Source organism: Saccopteryx leptura, chromosome 3 (assembly GCF_036850995.1).
Source record: "Saccopteryx leptura isolate mSacLep1 chromosome 3, mSacLep1_pri_phased_curated, whole genome shotgun sequence".
NCBI lineage: Eukaryota > Metazoa > Chordata > Mammalia > Chiroptera > Emballonuridae > Saccopteryx > Saccopteryx leptura.
In genome coordinates this window covers 369,667,934-369,686,145 of record NC_089505.1, presented here as the reverse complement: position 1 = coordinate 369,686,145, position 18,212 = coordinate 369,667,934, and the positions used below count along the sequence as shown (strand labels likewise).

General features: G+C 57.9%; 1 protein-coding gene across 3 annotated transcripts in view; it reads left to right on the top strand.

Annotated features, from left to right (window-relative positions):
• Positions 1 to 18,212, top strand: part of AGO2 (argonaute RISC catalytic component 2) — a 94,657-nt gene that overhangs the window by 64,546 nt on the left and 11,899 nt on the right. For 2 of the 3 annotated variants that reach the window (XM_066379576.1, XM_066379574.1), the window contains 10 exons: positions 509 to 628; positions 787 to 909; positions 2,620 to 2,753; positions 4,182 to 4,366; positions 5,693 to 5,852; positions 8,641 to 8,731; positions 10,117 to 10,311; positions 11,579 to 11,713; positions 15,649 to 15,750; positions 18,011 to 18,210. In XM_066379576.1, the coding sequence (XP_066235673.1) occupies positions 509 to 628; positions 787 to 909; positions 2,620 to 2,753; positions 4,182 to 4,366; positions 5,693 to 5,852; positions 8,641 to 8,731; positions 10,117 to 10,311; positions 11,579 to 11,713; positions 15,649 to 15,750; positions 18,011 to 18,210 (1,445 nt within the window). The remainder of the gene's footprint in view (positions 1 to 508; positions 629 to 786; positions 910 to 2,619; positions 2,754 to 4,181; positions 4,367 to 5,692; positions 5,853 to 8,640; positions 8,732 to 10,116; positions 10,312 to 11,578; positions 11,714 to 15,648; positions 15,751 to 18,010; positions 18,211 to 18,212) is intronic. The other variant, XM_066379575.1, reaches the window with a different exon arrangement.

Sequence of the window (18,212 nt, the reverse complement as noted above, 5' to 3'; positions counted from 1 at the left end):
GAGCGTGTGCTGTACACCCAGCAGGTCCCTGGTGCAGGATAGCAAGTGCTCAGGGAATAAACTTTCTTGGCTTGTTTGAAAATCCCTTGTGTGGGAGGAGATCCCACGCTGGAGCAAACACGAGTGCTGATCTCTCTGTGCTTGACCCTCACGGGGCTTGTCCACGATGCCTGTGTTGAGGGCCGTGGTCCAGAGGTAGGCTTCCGTCCCATGGGCAGGGAGGTCTGTGTTCCAGCATTTTGAGGGCACAGTCGCCCTCGTGGGTGGTCTCAGGCTATGCCTTTTTACCAGTGTAGTTCCCGACTTGGGTTTGAGTTACGCAGGGTCACTTAGGGGTTCTGCTGGCCATTGAGCAGCACATGCAGGGGTGCTGTTCTTCGTGCGTCTCAGGAACTGCCGGTGTGTGTGTGGGGGGACCAGGTGTGTCCCAGGCAAAGCCTGTGCTGCCCCCTTTCCCCCCATCCCTCACTCCCTGTGCTGATGCCTTGATTCTGTGCCTTCTTCGTAGGTCTGTAACATTGTGGCGGGTCAGAGATGTATAAAAAAGTTGACGGACAATCAGACCTCAACCATGATCAGAGCGACTGCCAGGTCAGCGCCCGATCGGCAAGAAGAGATTAGCAAACTGGTGAGTGTCATGTCCTTGGGGCCAGTCTTAGGGTGGCGATGCCCATCGGTAAAGGGTGCCCAGGGCAAGGGACCCACCCCAGCTGCTTTCGACCTACCGTCTTCTGGAAGAAGCACCGACCACCTCTGACTCCGTCTTGTCTTTCTCCCCTTTCCCAGATGAGAAGCGCAAGTTTTAACACAGACCCGTATGTCCGGGAGTTTGGGATCCTGGTCAAAGACGAGATGACAGACGTGACCGGGCGGGTCCTGCAGCCCCCCTCCATCCTCTACGGGGGCCGGGTACGCGCTCTGGGAGGGGGGACTCGTGTGCGGGTGTGTCTGCCCTGAGTGTGGAGCAGCAGCATGTGACCCTGGTCGGGGTGGCAGCGTCCCCAGAGGTGCTGACCTCACAGGCCAGGTCTGAGCCTCAGGGTCAGCGGGCTTCGCGGAGGCTGGAGTTTCCATGGCCCTTTTTGTAGTGCTTCAGAGTTAACCTTTCTCTTTTAAAACTCATGCAAATATCATTTGTGAACCCATGAACATTTCAGAAGCATTCTTTGTCTAATGGGCAGTCTGCCAGCGATAGAGGACTTCCCAGAGGCCTCGCTGCTTTTCTGGGTTTGGGGGGATGTTTGGTAGCAGGCGGAGCGGCTCGTCACTCGGGTGTCTGTCTGGTTGGGCCCTTTGGCTCTCTAGCTGCTCTCGGTGTCTGGACCACCAAGCCCCCGCAGAGCTCACGAGAGGGGCCCCTCCCTCGTCGTGGCTGGTCCCTCTGGATGCGCAGAGCACAGCGTCTCGGAGTGGGTGGGCAGGACCTGGGGCCTCAGTCAGCGGTCACTGGCAGGCACGTCCGTGAGCACACAGGGCAGGCCCTCCCTGGCCTCACCTTACCTGGGGGAGCGTTTGCTCAGGGCTGGTGACCCTCAGGACCACTAGCAGGTTTAGTTTTGTTTCTATGGTTTTTTTTCCTTGTGTGTTTTAAAATATAAGTATTTTCTTCCTAATGTTTTAAAGCTCAGAAGGTACAAAAGAATTACAGGAAAAAGTCCTTGCTCCCAGGAGGCAGTTGTGTTTCTCCTTTGTAAAATCACCCAAGGGTGATTCATATATTTTTTTCACATCTTATGCAGATAGCCTGTTAAATACGTTACTGTGCCTTGCTTTTTTTTTTTTTTTGTATTTTTCTGAAGCTAGAAACCGGGAGAGACACAGACAGACCCCCGCATGCGCCCGACCGGGATCCACCCAGCACGCCCACCAGGGGCGACGCTCTGCCCCTCGGGGGGGGGGGTTGCTCTGCCGCAACCAGAGCTACTCTGGTTGGAGCAGAGGCCAAGGAGCCATCCCCAGCGCCCGGGCCATCTTTGCTCCAATGGAGCCTCGGCTGCGGGAGGGGAAGAGAGAGACAGAGAGGAAGGAGAGGGGGAGGGGTGGGGAAGCAGATGGGTGCTTTTCCTGTGTGCCCTAGCCAGGAATCGAACCCGGGACTTCTTCATGCCAGGCCGACGCTCTACCACTGAGCCAACCGGCCAGGGCCCCTTGCTTTTTTTTTTTAATGTAGTATTTTTTCTTAGAGCCCATAGTAATCTTGGGGATGGTTTCGTGTGTAAGTAACACGAGGCTCACTCTTTTTAATTGTTGCTAGCATTCCTTTGTATGGCTGCCCCGTCCTCATCAGTGGGTGAGGGGAGTGCTCTTACTCAGCAATCCATCTTCCATTCACCTCTTCCTTCCTTTACCCATCCATCCATCCATCCGTTCCTCCATCATCCGTCCATCTGTCCATGCACCCACACATCTGTCCCATCCACTCATCCATCCGCTCGCCCGTCCTGCAGCTGTCTGTGGACCACCTGCAGTGCCGGATGGTCAGAGACGGGCCGTAAGGACTCAGTTCTCAGCCTCCCCACCTGGTCAGGGGGCCAGTAGCAGTATGGATCGTGACAAAATGCAAAGCCCAAGAAACATGTTCCCCATTTTTTCTCTCTCAAAACCTCTTGCCGTTTGCAGAATAAGGCGATTGCCACCCCTGTCCAGGGCGTCTGGGACATGAGGAACAAGCAGTTTCACACGGGCATTGAGATCAAGGTGTGGGCCATTGCCTGCTTCGCCCCCCAGCGCCAGTGCACGGAGGTCCACCTCAAGTAAGGCCACTGGTGGGACAGGCCCCTGGCGATGACCGGGGACTGGGGCTGTGGGCGCAGTTTTGGTGGCGGGGTGGCAGCCTTTCCTGGTCACAGCGCAGCAGCCGCTGGGACAGGCCACACGGGCTCCTCCACGCTGCTTCTCGGGGCCGTTGCTGGAGCGACTGTGGGAGGCAGCTCAGGTTAGATGAGAAACAAAACAGCAAATGAGAGTGAGTGTGAAAATTAGAGGCAAAAATCAAAATTGGATTTGGTGAACTAAACTTATTTCTAAGAACACTTAACTTCATACGTCTAAGTTAGTGAGAAGGAGAAAATGAAGGAGGATGAGGAAGAGGTGGTCAGAGACGGGGCGGGTGGTGTCCCTCACTTCCCGGGCAGAGAGAGGAATCAGAGCTCCCGGGGGACAGGGACAGGGACGCAGGAGCAGAACTTGGTCGGCATGTCCTCTCCTGGCCCCCGCAGCCCGGGAAGGCGGGGCCTGGGCAGCCGCCGCTTTGAAAGCAGTACCATGAACCAGCCTCGGCGCTCGGCTTCTCTGCCAAGCAAACCACCAGGCAGGAGAAGGCAAAGCCTGCATAGTAGCCGATAAGCACGCCGGCAACGGTGGTTCTGAGTGCCGCGCTTCCAGAAAGCACCGAGAGCCGACATCTGGGGCCCCGGGCCCCGCCCCTCGCGCCTGTCCTCGGTCCCCTCGTTCTGCTGTGCCTGGAGCTGGGTGGTCTGAGGCAGAATCCCATGGGGACGTAGACACAGACGTGTACACATACGCGGGCCAGGGCCTGAACGCTACCTGGCTAGGCTGCACTGGAGTATCTTCACCCTCATGTAGAAGGCAACGTTATTTTTACTTCTAAGCTTAAAATAGCCCCCCCCCACCCGCCCCTCTGACTCATGGGGCCTTTGGGCGGCAGCTGCTGGCCTTACTCTAGCCGTGGCTGTCCTGTTTTCTCCATGATGTCATCCAAGTCTCTAGTCCGTACACACGAGAGGGGTGGTGTCCCTCTGACTGGGCTTGGCATTCACGGTGTGAGTGTGCTGGGTGTGTCCAGACAGAGCCGGGCTGGGCAGGCCCGCTGAGTGGGCGGCGACAGGGCACCGGGCAGGAGTCCGAGTGGGCGGCGGCGGGGCACCGGGCACCGGGCAGGAGTGTCCTCGCTGGTGAGGCGGCACGGGTGCTGCTTGACATTGTGTCACTGTAGCGACACGGCCGCCGTGACTTCCAGGAACGTACAAGTAGGCGTAGCACAGGTACCCTTGTTTCAGGAACTAGCATGGTAGCGTGGCTCTGTCAGCTGAGACCCCCACCTCAGTAAGGATGGGTTGGGTTTGGGTCTGCTACAGCTGTGCCCTGTCCTCGGGGCCTCGGGCCGGTCCGAGCTCTCCGGCACGCGGAGTGCTTTCAGTGCTGTGCACTTGCTCCTCCAGGTCCTTCACGGAGCAGCTCAGAAAGATCTCGAGAGACGCAGGGATGCCCATCCAGGGCCAGCCGTGCTTCTGCAAGTATGCCCAGGGCGCCGACAGCGTGGAGCCCATGTTCCGGCACCTGAAGAACACGTACACCGGCCTGCAGCTGGTGGTCGTCATCCTGCCGGGCAAGACCCCTGTCTACGGTAGGCCCCTGGCCAGGCTGCTGGCCCTCGGGAGCCGGGTGACCTCCCTGGGTGCCCTCTGCAGCCTGGCCCTGTGTGTTCTCGTCACACTGAAGGGAGGAGGTGCCCCCTTCTGACTCACTCGTGCGCTACGACAACAAGGGGCCTCTCGACACGGCCAAGCGCAGGCTCGGGCTGCCCTGTTAGTCTCGTGAGGCCACAGTTCCTGGATGCCAGTGTGTGTGCCGTTGTCTTGTCAGCTGCCTGACACAGGTCTTGTCTGGATGGGGACAGTCATTTATTGCTCACAAGGTAGTCCATCCACTAGAGATCATCATCAGCTCCTGCTGTGACCTGGTCCTCTGTAATTACTGTGCCCGCCTCAGAATTCTCTGGAAGGTCACCAAAGTCCTTCACGCCAGAAAGGCAGTTGCACATTCCTTCAGCTCAAACTTACCAAGCCCCGGGGTGGTGTCCCCCGCCCTCCGTTTGGGCTGCTCTTGGGAGGCAGGTGATGTCAGTACAGGGACTGTACTGTCACTGAGGTCTGCTGGAAGCATGGGCTTCCTGTGGGGAAGGTGTGAGGACTGAGGCCCTGGGGGTGTGTGGCACCGTGGGGGCAGAGCCAAGGGAACGACATGGCTGCTGCTGCCAGCTGCCTCCTGTCTGGTGGCGCAGACTGCAGATGTGGAGAAACCCGTTTCCCTACTGGTTCTGAATCCAAACAGAAGTTAAGACGTTCACGCTGGTATCCCAGCCCGTTACTCCCTTGAGAATCCCCGGCTACCCTCAGGAACCCGGCTGTTTCGAGAAAGAATCCAGAGAGAGAGAGTGTGGGCCTGACTTGCTCTTTGATGTCAGATTGGCATGGGCCGGGGGTGTGCAGGCTTCCAGTGTGTCTATTTTTAACTCCGCGAGTATTTGCTCTAGTCCTGGGCGCTCTGGTGGAAGGTGGCATTCCTCCCCAGGAATGCCAGACCCTGGGTTCCAGCCGGGCTCTGTACTGCCCTGGGACCCTGGATCGGTCCCTGAAATGGTTGTCACTGCTGCACAAGGACGGAGCTGCGCCAGCCGGGCCCCCTTGGCTGGCTGAGGGTCAGGCTCTGGCAGGTGGGGAAGGCCAGCGGGCCGTGCTGGAGTCAGAATTCGAGCCCCGAGGCTCCGACTCCCCTCCGCCTGCCTGGCCCCTCTCTCCTGGGCTTGGCTGCAGGTGGGCCGAGCAGATAGGCCAGGAGCCAAGGCTGCCAGGGAGGGCACATGTGGGCGTTGACCTCTGCAGCGGCCAAAGGGGCGGGCGGGGTGAGAGCGCAGGGGCCGGGGCCTTCACACCTGCCTTCTGCTCCGCAGCCGAGGTGAAGCGGGTGGGAGACACGGTGCTGGGGATGGCCACGCAGTGCGTGCAGATGAAGAACGTGCAGAGGACCACGCCGCAGACGCTGTCCAACCTCTGCCTGAAGATCAACGTCAAGCTGGGAGGCGTGAACAACATCCTGCTGCCCCAGGGCAGGTGAGGCCGGCCCAGCTGCGGCGGGTGGTCACTGCGCAGCCCCAGCTGGGTTTATTGCGTGGCACGGTCAGGCGGGAAGAATCGGATCAGGGTCTGAAAGGCTTGACCTTGGGAGCTGGCTCTGTGACAAGGTGTCTTGGGGCTGACTCAGTTTGTGGGATTAACAGAGGACTTTTGAGCGTGGTGGCGAGCAGAGCCGCCCTTCCTCAGTCGGCAGGTGCTGTGTTTATTGCGTGCCTGCTGTGTGCCAGGACTTGGGACCGTAGCCGTGAGCACAGGGACCAGAGCCCTAGCCCCCTAGTGGAGGACCCGGAGGAGCGGGTCCATAACTGCGTCCCCGTGTGACTTTATAGGGAGCAGCAGTGACAGGAGCTCAGGAGGATGAGGACCTGGGGTTCACATGGAGAAGGTCTCTAAGGTGGCACTGGGCAACAGCAGGCCCCAAGGGTGCAAACAAGGGGACACTTGGGCGCAGACGTTCTGGACAGAGGACACGGGCTCGGCCCTGCGCTGGGGGCCGCCAGGAGGGCTGGGAGGTGCTGCATGGAAGGGCTGAGGGCAGAGGGTGCCCTCGGGCAGGATGCGGCCTACAGGCTCGTGAGTGAAGATGACCTGCTGACCTTGTCCGCAGAGGCCGGGCAGCTCCAGGTGCAGCAGGGATGAGAGGCTCCTGCATCCCAGGAGAGTGCTTGTGGCCTTGAGAGACAAGCTGGTTTGGGCTGTGAGGAAAAGAGGAGTCAGGGATGAATGCAAGGCCCCCGTCCTCGGCCTGGGGAGAGAGAGGGCAGCATTCACAGGTGCGGAAGCCTGGGGAGAGAGAGGGCAGCATTCACAGGTGCGGAAGCCTGGGAGCATCCCCTGGGGGGGGGGCCTCCGTGGGCCTCCGAAGGGAGACCATGGATGGATGAGGAGAAACAGGTGTGGTAGCAGGGGTGTAGGATTGAGGGTCCTGGCATAGAAGTGGTGTTTAAAGCCACCAGGCTGGTGACATCCCTCAGGAAGGGATAGACAGGAAGGATGTGTGAGTATGGGGTCAGAGGTTATAGGGGTGGGGAGCTGACTGTGGTGCCTGAGGAGAGGGGAGAGGCAGGAGGCCAGTGGGCTGGGTCCTCAACCCCAGGGGCTGGTTGTTTGAGGCTGGGCCAGTGGCTGGGCAGCGGGCATGTTGGTGACCTCGGAAAGAGGAGTGTGGTTGCCATGGCAGCCAGCATCCTGGCTGGGAGGGGCCTGAGAACATGAAGGCAGTAGATTCTTCGGCTGATTCTAGGAGCTTTGCCACAGGTGCTCTCCAGGCGAGGGAGGGAAATGAGGAGGCCGTGGGAGGAGAGTGGAGCCCGGAGGCAGGGCGGTCTGCCCGCTGAGGCTGTGAGTCATGAGTGCAGGGAGGATGCTGGGAGCGTCCGGAGCCGGGGAGGAGCAGCAGGTGCAGGCTGCGGGGCGGGCGCTGCGCAGGGCGAGCGGGCAGAGCGCAGCGTGGTGGCGGGCGCCTGCGCCCTTCCTCTTGCTGCCGAGGATGGGCTGGGCACTCGAGGTGCAGAGAGACTGGTGGGCAGGATGGCGTCCAGGGGCCCCTGCAGCTCACAGTCAGCACGTCTGTGGGCCGGTTCCCCTCCCAGCCTGTCCCCCTCTGCACAGACACGGAGACGGCAGTAACAGGGAGTGGCAGGCAGCCATGGCTGTCCCCGGGGAGGCCCAGGGCTGCCAGGTTGCTTCGAACCACCGTCGCAGGGGGAACTGCCCACATCTGTGGACACCGACATGGTAGACATGCTTGGACTGCACCCCTTCCCCCTTACAGCCTCAGCTCGGGTGGGGGTCCTGAGCGCAGCGGTGGGGGGCTCCAGGTGCGTGCTGTCTGGCAGGAGTCCCGCTGAGGTGACTTTCTCCTCGCTCCATCCCCACCCAGGAGCACCGGGCTGCTTGCTGGGGGCCAGGAAGACAGTAATCCCGACAGCGGCAGCGACACCAGCTAGCTCCCAGGCGTGCAGTGGGCCAGGCCTTCTGACCGCAGTTGACAGGCCTAGGCTCAGTCTGTCCCCAGGACAGCCCGAGGGTGAACACGGTGTCAGCTCCGTTTTCAGAAGAGGAAAGTAAGGCACAGAGAGGAAGCTGCAGAGAGCACAGAGGTCGTGTGGGGACCTGCGGGGACCTCGCCTGACCGGAGCTGAGGTCCCAGGGCTGCACACGCTGCCTCTGCAGGCACATGTCTGCTGGGGGCAGTTGTAAAAACTGGGCAGGGGTCTCAGCAGTGCTGCTCAGCTGGAGCGGTGTGGCCCCTGGAAACGGGTGGCAGTGTCCAGAGGCATTTTGGGTGTCAGGATTTGGGGTGCTGCTGCATCTGGTGGGCAGAGAGCAGGGGTGCTCTGCCCAGGATGGCCCCCGCCCTGAGTATCAGTGATGACCTTGGAGGGGTGGGGCTGTGCGTTCAGGTGGAGTAACAAACCAGGGGGACCTTTTTGCTTTTATGTCATTTTGGAAACGTTCGAGCGTGTGCGGCGGGGAACCCTCTCCTCCTGGCCCCACCTCGGCAGCCGCCAGCGCCTGACCTGGTTTCGTCCCAGTTCCGCCTGCCCCACACCCCACTGGGCTCCTCCGAAGCAGGTCTCAGACCATGCCGTTTAGCGGCGGGCTTTCTCCGTGTGTCATTGGAAGAGAAGGGCTCTTTAAAGAACAAAACCACAGTCCCTGACCACGCAGGAGTGGCTGTGCTGGGACCGGGGGGGGTGCGGCCAGGGTCCAAGGGGCCAGGGTCCCAGCCTCGGCCTTCCCGTTCTGCTTCCCTCCGCAGGCCGCCCGTGTTCCAGCAGCCCGTCATCTTCCTGGGGGCTGATGTCACCCACCCGCCCGCTGGGGACGGGAAGAAGCCTTCCATCGCTGCCGTGAGTGTCGGTGCTCTCCACTGGGCCCTGGGCGGGTGACGTCCCTCCACAAGCTGCCCGTGGGAGGGGACACTCACACAGCAGCCATAGGGCCGGCGTCTCTTCCTGAAAAGCAGAGGCTCACTAGGTTGCAGTGGATGAAGTCGGAGTCTCTCAGAGTATAGGCACTTGAGGGACGCTGCCGGCCGGTAGACCCGTCTGAGAAGCAGTGAGAGTTGTGTGCTGGCCCTGTCCAGAGCCCCAGACCACCCCGAGCCAGATCTGTCCCCGTGAGGGGCCCCTAGGAGGGGCTCCCGTTCTGCAGGCCCTCACCTGCAGCTCAGCTTGTGCCTGATGGCTCACGGCCCCCTGGGCAGATGCTGCTCCTCGTTTTAGACCTTTTCTATCTTTTTAAGATTTTACTTACCATTTTAGAGAGGGGAGAGAAAGAAAGATCCAAAGAGAGAGAGAGAAGGGGGAGGAGCAGGAAGCATTAACTCCCATATGTGCCTTGACCAGGCAAGCCCAGGGTTTTGAACCCACAACCTCAGTGTTCCAGGTTGACACTTGACCCACTGCGCCACCACAGGTCAGGCCACGCTTTTTCTATTTTTAATTACAGAATTCTAAACAGAAAATAATGAGACAGTTTAGAGTTAAAGTCTGTCTCTCTTGTCCCACCTCCTTTCAGTCTCCTAAAGGTAACTTATTAACTGTCTCCTTGTAATAAGTGGGCACTGGCTTGAACCGAAGTCCTTCTCCTTCTCCTCACTTTGTGAGTTTGGTCCAGGAGGGGGTGTGCCGGTGTTGTTCCACAGGTGACAGTCACAGTGCCAAGCACCTGGCCACCCGTCCCCATCCCTTGGGGGCTGGACTCAGCCTCACATCTGTACCCAGAGCCCACAGTTCCGGGAGGCAGCACACTCGTTGCTGTGGCCCTTTGTCCCGACACGTGCCGGGACAGCGTGGACTTGAACGTGGAAGGCAGGGAGCACGGCTGCACCCTCTGATGGGAGGCGCCATCCCGGTGCTCTGCAGCCAAGGCCGAGGGGTGGGAAGGAAGCGCCAGGTCCGGGTGGCACGTGCCCATCCTCCCCAGCAGGGACTTCCAGAGTGACGTCCAGCTGTGTGGTATCCGCCATTTGTCTGAAACCACCTGCTGGCTGTTTTCCTGCCCTGGGCAGCTCGTGCGTCCTGCCCTCACTTCTCCAGCCTAGTCAGATAATGTTGGCACTCTCTGAGCCCCTGGGCTGGGCGTGGTACCCCATGGCCTCCGAGTCTCCCCAGGTCTGTCTCCTTCACACACGAGGCAGGTCAGGGAGGCCGAAGGTCATTACTCGGGCGGCAGCTCCTGCCTCAGGTCAGGGTTTGGGGGGTTCCTGACGAGCGTGCCTCATGCCCAACAGGTCGTGGGCAGCATGGACGCCCACCCTAACCGCTACTGCGCCACCGTGCGGGTGCAGCAGCACCGCCAGGAGATCATCCAGGACCTGGCCGCCATGGTGCGCGAGCTGCTCATCCAGTTCTACAAGTCCACGCGCTTCAAGCCCACCCGCATCATCTTCTACCGGGACGGCGTGTCTGAGGGGCAGTTCCAGCAGGTGGGCCGCCTCTCAGCTCTGCTCTCTGCTCTCAGTGTCTGAGAGCCGCCTGTCCGCCGTGTAGAATAGCCTCTCGGGGTCTCTACAGAAAAGGACTTACGTGCTGGTCCAGGGTGTGCCTGGTCACGGAGTGGAGGGCGGCCAGGGGAGGCTGGGCACAGGGCCGGCAGTGCCCAGGCAGGGCAGAGACAGGGGGAGCAGCAGTGCCAGGCGTGGGGCCTGAGACACTGTGCAGGCAGAGGTTTGCAGGGCAGGCACAGGGTCGTGTCTCAGAGCGCAGGGTGAGCAGTGAGTGCCAGGCGTGGGGCCTGAGACACTGTGCAGGCAGAGGTTTGCAGGGCGGGCACAGGGTCGTGTCTCAGAGCGCAGGGGGAGCAGTGTGTGCAGCGGCAGGCCGAGGACCACAGCGGGGCCGGGAGTGCGGCTGGGAGCCCTGAGAAAGCAGGGGACAGCAGGACCCGCCCCACTGCTCAGATGTGGAGAGAGGGGCAGCATCTTGGGGGACGTGAGGGTTACAAGGCTGGTGGTCTGGAAGGCGGGCACTGTCACACTCACAGGGGCACTGGAGTAGGAGTCGGAGTGGATGGGCAGGAACGGGCAGTTATGTTCCGGTTGGAAGCAGCTGCCACCCTTCCAGGTCAGGGTGACCTGTGGGCAGCCAGGAGCCACCCTGCCCTTAGTCTTGGGAGGTTAATACCCTGCATGTGTCCACACTAGCCGATGACTGTGCCTCTGCTCCCACTATGTCCCCAACACACGCGTCCCCGGGAGCTGTTAGCAGGGAGGCAGGAGTGAGGTGTGGGGCCCGGACCTGATGCTGCAGGAGATCCCCCAGCAGGAGGACATGCTGAGAGCTGCCCTCGGGTCAGAGCAGGCTCTGGACTTGCGTCTGGCTCCGAAGCCAGTGTGTTTTCTCCTAAAGCCGCCTCTTCTCCGAGACACACAGCAGGGTGTTGAACTTCCCGTGGTGCCTCGTTACTGCTGTGCGCACTTGGGACGGTCCACATGGCGTGCTAATTACTTTTCTGCATTATCTCATTTAAAGCATTGAACCATGAAACCTGACTCATTCACTCCATTGTGTGAATGAAGAAATAGGCTCAGGAAGGCAGAGGCAAAGGCACCCAGCGCCTAAGAGCTGGTGAACTAGAAGACTCAGCTGCAAGTGTTTGTCAGACGCTGCATGCTGTGAAGGAGTTTCTCTCCAGCTCACAGCAGACCCCAGGAAGGTCCCTAACAGTGCCCACGTGTGTCTCGTTTGCCTCAGGTCCTCCACCACGAGCTGCTGGCCATCCGCGAGGCGTGCATCAAGCTGGAGAAGGACTACCAGCCGGGGATCACGTTCATCGTGGTCCAGAAGAGGCACCACACGCGGCTCTTCTGCACGGACAAGAACGAGCGGGTGTGTGTCCTCAGGGGGAGTGCGTATGGCGACTGCTGGGTCCCAGGCTCTAGGGAGACACTGTCCTCGGAGGGCCTTTGTGGGGACCCTGCCCTGGGCAGTAGAAAAGGGCTGTCCTCTGTGTGGGGAGAATTTGGACCGGTGAATCCCACAGGTCTGGGCAGGACCAGGCAGGAGATGTCATTTATTTGGTAAAGACATTCTGAAAAAGAACCAGCTAGCTAGCCACCACGGTGACGGCCAGTGGTAAAGAGTGCGGCAGAATGGCCTGAACTTGGGGGCTGGGAGGTACCTCTGGGAGCTTGGCCGTGGGTTGGGAGCAGGTAAGGCGGGGCAGCGCCTGGGCTCTGTGGACGCCCCTGGCCTTCCGAGGAAGGAGGGTGTGAGGGAGGAGCAAGGTGAGCGGGTGTGGCTGCAGGCAGTCCTCCTGTCAGTCGAGGAAAGGGGAGTCTTCAGGTAAAGTGTGTCCCGTGCGCTCAGCAGGGCTGATACAAGTCATCCCCACCGCCTAAAGCAGCAGAGCCCGAGAGCAGAGACCCTCCCACAGGAAGCAGCCCTCGACTCGGTCACAGCGGGGCCAGAAGTAAGCGGGCTCACATCCAGGAGTGCCGAAGGAGTGCCGGAGGCAGGCACGGCACAAAGGCCCGCTGCCACCACGGCGGTGCCCCTGCCGGCTGTGCCAGCTAACCGGGAGACGGAATACAGAGTCACAGCCAGGAAAAGGGGTACTGTGTCACGGCCACGGGGGATCCACCAAGAAGGCACCGCTGGGAGCGTGGGTGTCCCTCACACTGCGACCGAAAAATACGTCAAGGGAGAAAAAAATGAAGCAAAAACAGAATTCCAAACAGAAACGGACAGACCCACCACCTGAGACCTGAGGGTTAACACGTGCTGTTACGCTGAAAGGAGCCCGTGGGTCACGACCGGGTGTTGGAAGAGCAGCCCGAACAGGCCGACCTGAGAGACAGAACCTGCTGAGGCCGCCAGGGTCACGGGGAAGGCGTGGGGACGGTGGCCTCGTGCCAGGCGATGAGAGGCTGCAGATTTCCAAACCTCGGTGTTTTACAGAGTTCAGTTTTTGGTCGTTATACAATTACATTTTAAATCAACATAGAAAAAGAAGTTTAAGGAAGCTTGAGATTTTAAGTTCACTTCTAAGTAGCACATGCATTTAATATGTAAAGAGAATAAAAATGACAAAATTATCAGAACGGAACAAAAACAAGAATTTCGTATCAGACCTTGGGCAGTGCAGCTAAAGCCGTGCTTGGAGGTCAGCGAGCAGACTTAGCTCGTCAGAGAAGCCCGAAGGTGTGGGAAGGATGGAAACACGGAGCTCAGTCCCAGGTCAGCTGAGGCGCTGCTATGTTTGGGCTCCTCCCTCCTTCCCCCCCCCCTTTCTCCCTACCCTCCTCTGTACCCTCCTCCTTTCCCTCCCTCCCTCCTTCCTTTCCTCCCTCCCTCCTTCCTTTCCCTCCCTTCCTCCCTCCTCAGCCTGCTAACCCCCCTTGCCCAGAGACAAGAGGGCTCAAAGTCAGTTTATTTCTACAGCCCCCGTCCCTCCTGGGACAGGAAATAATGAAGTGGGGAATGAAGAAGCAATAGAGCAGATTAACACAAGGATCTTTGAGAATAGATAAACCCAGCAGGAGAAGACTTGTAACAATATTAGCAGCAAAAAGGGAACTATAATTTCAGGAGTATTATGTTGTTTAAATCAGTGGCTATCAACTGCCAGTCCAATCTGCTACTGGGTCTGTAATCTTCGTACAGCATCGGGTGGTTAACTCTTTCATGGACTGGCATCGGCCTGTGGACTGGTGGTTGAAAAACACTGGTTTAAGTCACAGTAGGATATTACTACGTTACGCCAGTACATTGGAAACCTTAGAAGAAACGGATACAGTTGTTTGTAGAGTTACAGAAATTACCTAAAGCAGCTCAGGAGGATAAGCCAGTCCCCAGCATAAGGCCAAGTTTTGCAGGCAAGCATTTCCAAAATCTTAAAATTAGATCATCGTGCCTGGCCTGTGGTGGTGCAGTGGACAGAGCATCGACCTGGAATGCTGAAGTCGTCGGTTCGAAACTCTGGGCTTGCCTGGTCAAGGCACATACGAAAAGCAACAAGCAAGAAATTAACAACTGAAATGAAACAACTATGAGGTGATGCTTCCTGCTTATCCCCTCCTTCTCTCTAAAATCAATAAATAAAATCTTTCTTAAAAATCCTTTTAGAGTGTGACAGAGAACAGGAAAAGGGGGAACTACTTAGCTTATTTTATGAGGTAAATCTAAAGATTTTTAGAGGCAAGTTTTGCCCAACCTTCAGAGAATAATCTTTTCTCTTTTTTTTTTTTGACAGAAAGAGAGAGAGAGAGAGAGAGAGGGCCAGGTAGGGACATACATACAGGAAGGGAGAGAGATGAGAAGCATCAATTCTTCATTGCAGCACCTTAGTTGTTCATTGATTGCTTTCTCTTATGTGCTTTGTGACCAGGGGGCTACAGCAGACCAAGTAAGTCCTTGCTCAGGCCAGCGACCATGGGGTCATGTCTATGATCCCAGGCTTAAGCCAGCGACCTCGGGGTTTTAAACCCGTGTCCTCTGCATCCCAGTCTGACATTCTGTCCACTGCACCACCAACTGGTCAGGCTCAAAGAATAATCTTATACCCAGTATTTCAGACAATGGGAAAGAGGAGGAAACTCATGTTCTGAAGTTAGCCTGGCAGCACTAGCCACATGGCGAGGAGCACAGAGTCTGGCTCCAGGCCCGTGCCCCTGCCGTTCTGGGCCCGAGAGCACTGGGAGGGTCAGCGAAACTGACCCGCAGAGCACATAGCACTTGCATGGAGTAGATGCATCATTGTGCAGGGGCCTCTCTTGATTCTGATGGGCCAGTTTGGTGGTTCTTGAGGTAACATGGAATGCAGTCTGGCCGTTCCAGAAATCTGCTCTGGAGAAATCCACACGCCTGTTGTGTCTAGTAGCAGAAATCTTGTCTAACTCACTACCAGGAGGGAAGTTTGTGATGTGTTCATATCTTGGTATTCTACATAAGTGATGGAAGCTAATAAACTATCCAACAAATAATACATCACAAGATTGTAATATTGAGCAAGAATAGCGAGTAGCAGAATACTGTGTATATATGTGGCACGTGGACAGTTTTAACACCTGCAGGGGAACACGACTGAAAGCCGACGGAGGCTTACAAGTGAAGCAGAGAGAGAAGTGTGTGGGAATGAAGTCCAAGTTTGAGACAGTGACATGGAAGGGAGACAGAGGAGGCAGCATCTTCAAATATCTCACTTTTTAAACAAATCTGCAGGTGTACAAAAGGTTGGCAAGAAGAACGCTATCTGGAGCTGTGGAGGCCCCGTGGGGTCCTGTGTTTTGTGTGCACATTTGAAGTGGAGCACAGTTCACAGAGCAGTCAGTGACTTGGTGGCGGGTTGGGGGACGGGTCAACCGCGTGCGGGGCAGCTGCCGCTGTTGTCGCGGTAGCTGGGTCTTCAGTGACTTTGGTCCTACAGCAGGCATCCCCAAACTACGGCCGGCCCGCGGGCCACATGTGGCCCCCTGAGACCATTTATCTGGCCCCCCGCTGCACTCCCGGAAGGGGCACCTCTTTCATTGGTGGTCAGTGAGAGGAGCACTGTATGTGGCGGCCCTCCCAACGGTCTGAGGGACAGTGAACTGGCCCCCTGTGTAAAAAGTTTGTGGACCTCTGTCCTACAGTGTAGACTTCAGAGAGAAGTCATTTCTGCTGCTCGCATTTGTGGTTTTATTTTAATGCTCTCGTCCTGAGCAAGTGTATCGGCCAATTGGGAGACCTCAAAGCGGGACCGCCCTCGGTCGGGTTGGGAAGGGCCGCGTCGGAAGGCAGTGTGGGCGAGGCTTGCTTGCCTGACCTGGCTGTGCCCTGGACAGGTCGGGAAGAGCGGAAACATTCCAGCAGGCACAACCGTGGACACGAAGATCACCCACCCGACCGAGTTTGACTTCTACCTGTGTAGTCACGCTGGCATCCAGGTAAGGGCGGGTCCCCTTCGGACTGTCTTGGTGTCTCTGTGATGTCATCGACACGTGTTCAGCAAATACGTGCAGAGCACTCCGGTGGGCACAGGGACTCACAGTGATCACTGGGGGGGGGGGAGCTTGGGAGGGGGCTCCAGTGCATGGTCAGGTGGTTAACCGGTGAACAAAGCTTCAGGACGGACAGGTGTTGGGGACAAAGGACCCACTGGGGGTCCTGTTAAATGCTGTTAGGGGAGCATTTCTGGATGAGGTGAGGTCCAGGCAGAAGGAGCCGTGAGTGCTAGGCCCACAGGCACTGGTCGGGGACAGGGGCATTCGTGCCTGTGTGCCTCAGCTTAGCAAGCAGGATGAGATCTCAGAGATGTCAGAACCACCTTTTGAAAGTTGGTCTCACTCCAGGTGACAGGGAGGTCGCAGGGAGGTGGGGAGGGCAGTGAGCCTCGGAGGGGACCTCTCTGTGAGTTTCCAGCACCATGGCCGTGTTCCGCCCTGTGTCCTCCTCACACATGCTTCCTGGGCACGTGGGGAAGGCTGCTCTGCCTCCTCCTCACCTCACGACTGCTTGGTGTCTCTGGGCACTGCCGCCAGGGCTGTGCCCTCCAGCCAGCCCGTCAGAGCGGAGCCACGGCAGCCGGGCCTCTAGGGACAGGAGGAGCTAGTTCTGTCCCAGCTTCATCACACATAGCTCTGGTTTTTTGGAATCTACATAAGGACTTAAATATCCATCCCCAGAGGATCTGAACCTAAACTTTGAGAATTCGCTATGAACTTGGCACTTTTACCACTCCATTCTTTGTCGTTTACATCACCGTGGTGTGGCCTGAGGCTTAGCATGGTTTTCACATTTTTAAAGGGTTGTTCAGGGAAAGGGGAACACAGCCTTTCCTGTCGTTTCTTAGTGCAGCCCTCTGCCCATGCTCGCCCGTGCGGGCTGCTGCCCCTTTCCTGCGCAGGGCGTGTGGCGGACGTTTGGGCCCTGTGCTTGCCCGGCCCACTCTCTGTCTCCTGGCGTCCCTCCTGGGGGGTGGAGCCCTCCTCCTGTTGGGGGGCCCTCTGCCGTGTTTCATGGCTAAGCCTTCCCCCCTGTGCTTTCCGCCCAGGCGCTTTCTAAGGGGGGAGGTTCCATCTGCTGAGATACCCGTGCTGTGACAGGAATGGGTCTCAAGAGGGCCATGTCGTGACTCAGGGGGCCTCCTACTGCCCACAGGCCCCTGTGACGGCCCGAGTGGGATGCCAGGTCGGGTGCAGTGGGGAGGCAGGGAACAGTGACGCCTGTCAGAGCCCTGACAGACTTCGGCCAGGCATATGTAGCCAGGCTGGAGAAGTCGGGGAGGCTGGGCAGAGGGGGAGGTGAGGCAGGCGGGCAGGCGGGCACAGTGCCAAGCAGCACAGCAGCTGGGATGGGCACAGTGAGTGCCAGCACCCTTTGGGGTGGGGGGACAAGGCCACCAACTCCCACTTTTCAGTTTCGAAAGATTTCAAACTTTACAAATTGCATAAGATAACACGTATGTGCCAACTCCCCACTTTTTTTATTCTTAAGTGGGAAGGCAGAGAGACAGACTCCCTCATGTGCCCCAACCGGGATCCACCTGACACACCCCCCTATGGGATATGCTCTGCCCATCTAGGACTGTTGCTCCGTTGATTGGCAACCGTGCTATTTTAGCAGCTGAGGCGAGGCCATGGGGCCATTCTCAGCACCTGGGGCCAGCTTGCTTCAACCAAGCCATGGCTATAGGAGCGGGGGGTGGGGGAGAAGCAGATGGTCGCCTCTCCTGTGTGTCCTGACCAGGAATTGAACCCAGGACTTCCACACGCCAGCCCGATGCTCTACCTTTGAGCAAACCAGCCAGGGCTGTCAACTCCCTTTGTAAAAGTGTTATTAATATGTAACGTTGAGATTTTTTCATTGCCTATAAATATAACATTGTAGAAAAAATAATATGTTCAAGAGACACTCTGCAGAACAACCATATTTTTCTACTGTTTTATATATTTTCCCATGATCTTTCTACACGTAAAGAAATGTGTGTGTCTTCTGTATTTTGCACTTGTGATGTTAAAATATATGGTTCTGATGCCTTTTTACAATAATGCATAACAAGGTGAATGTCTGTGTGTCGTTAAATGTCCCCGTGTCCTTGGTAAGGAGCTCCGGCCCCGGTGTGCGGCTGTGGCCCAGCCCGGGCTTGTCAGCGGGGCCTCTGCAGGTGAGTTCTGCACGTCTCCTGACCCTCTGATCTGCTTTTAGGGAACAAGCAGGCCTTCCCACTATCACGTGCTTTGGGATGACAATCGTTTCTCTTCCGATGAGCTGCAGATTCTCACCTACCAGCTGTGTCACACCTATGTGCGCTGCACGCGCTCCGTGTCCATCCCAGCGCCAGCATACTACGCTCACCTGGTGGCCTTCCGGGCCAGGTACCACCTGGTGGATAAAGAGCATGACAGGT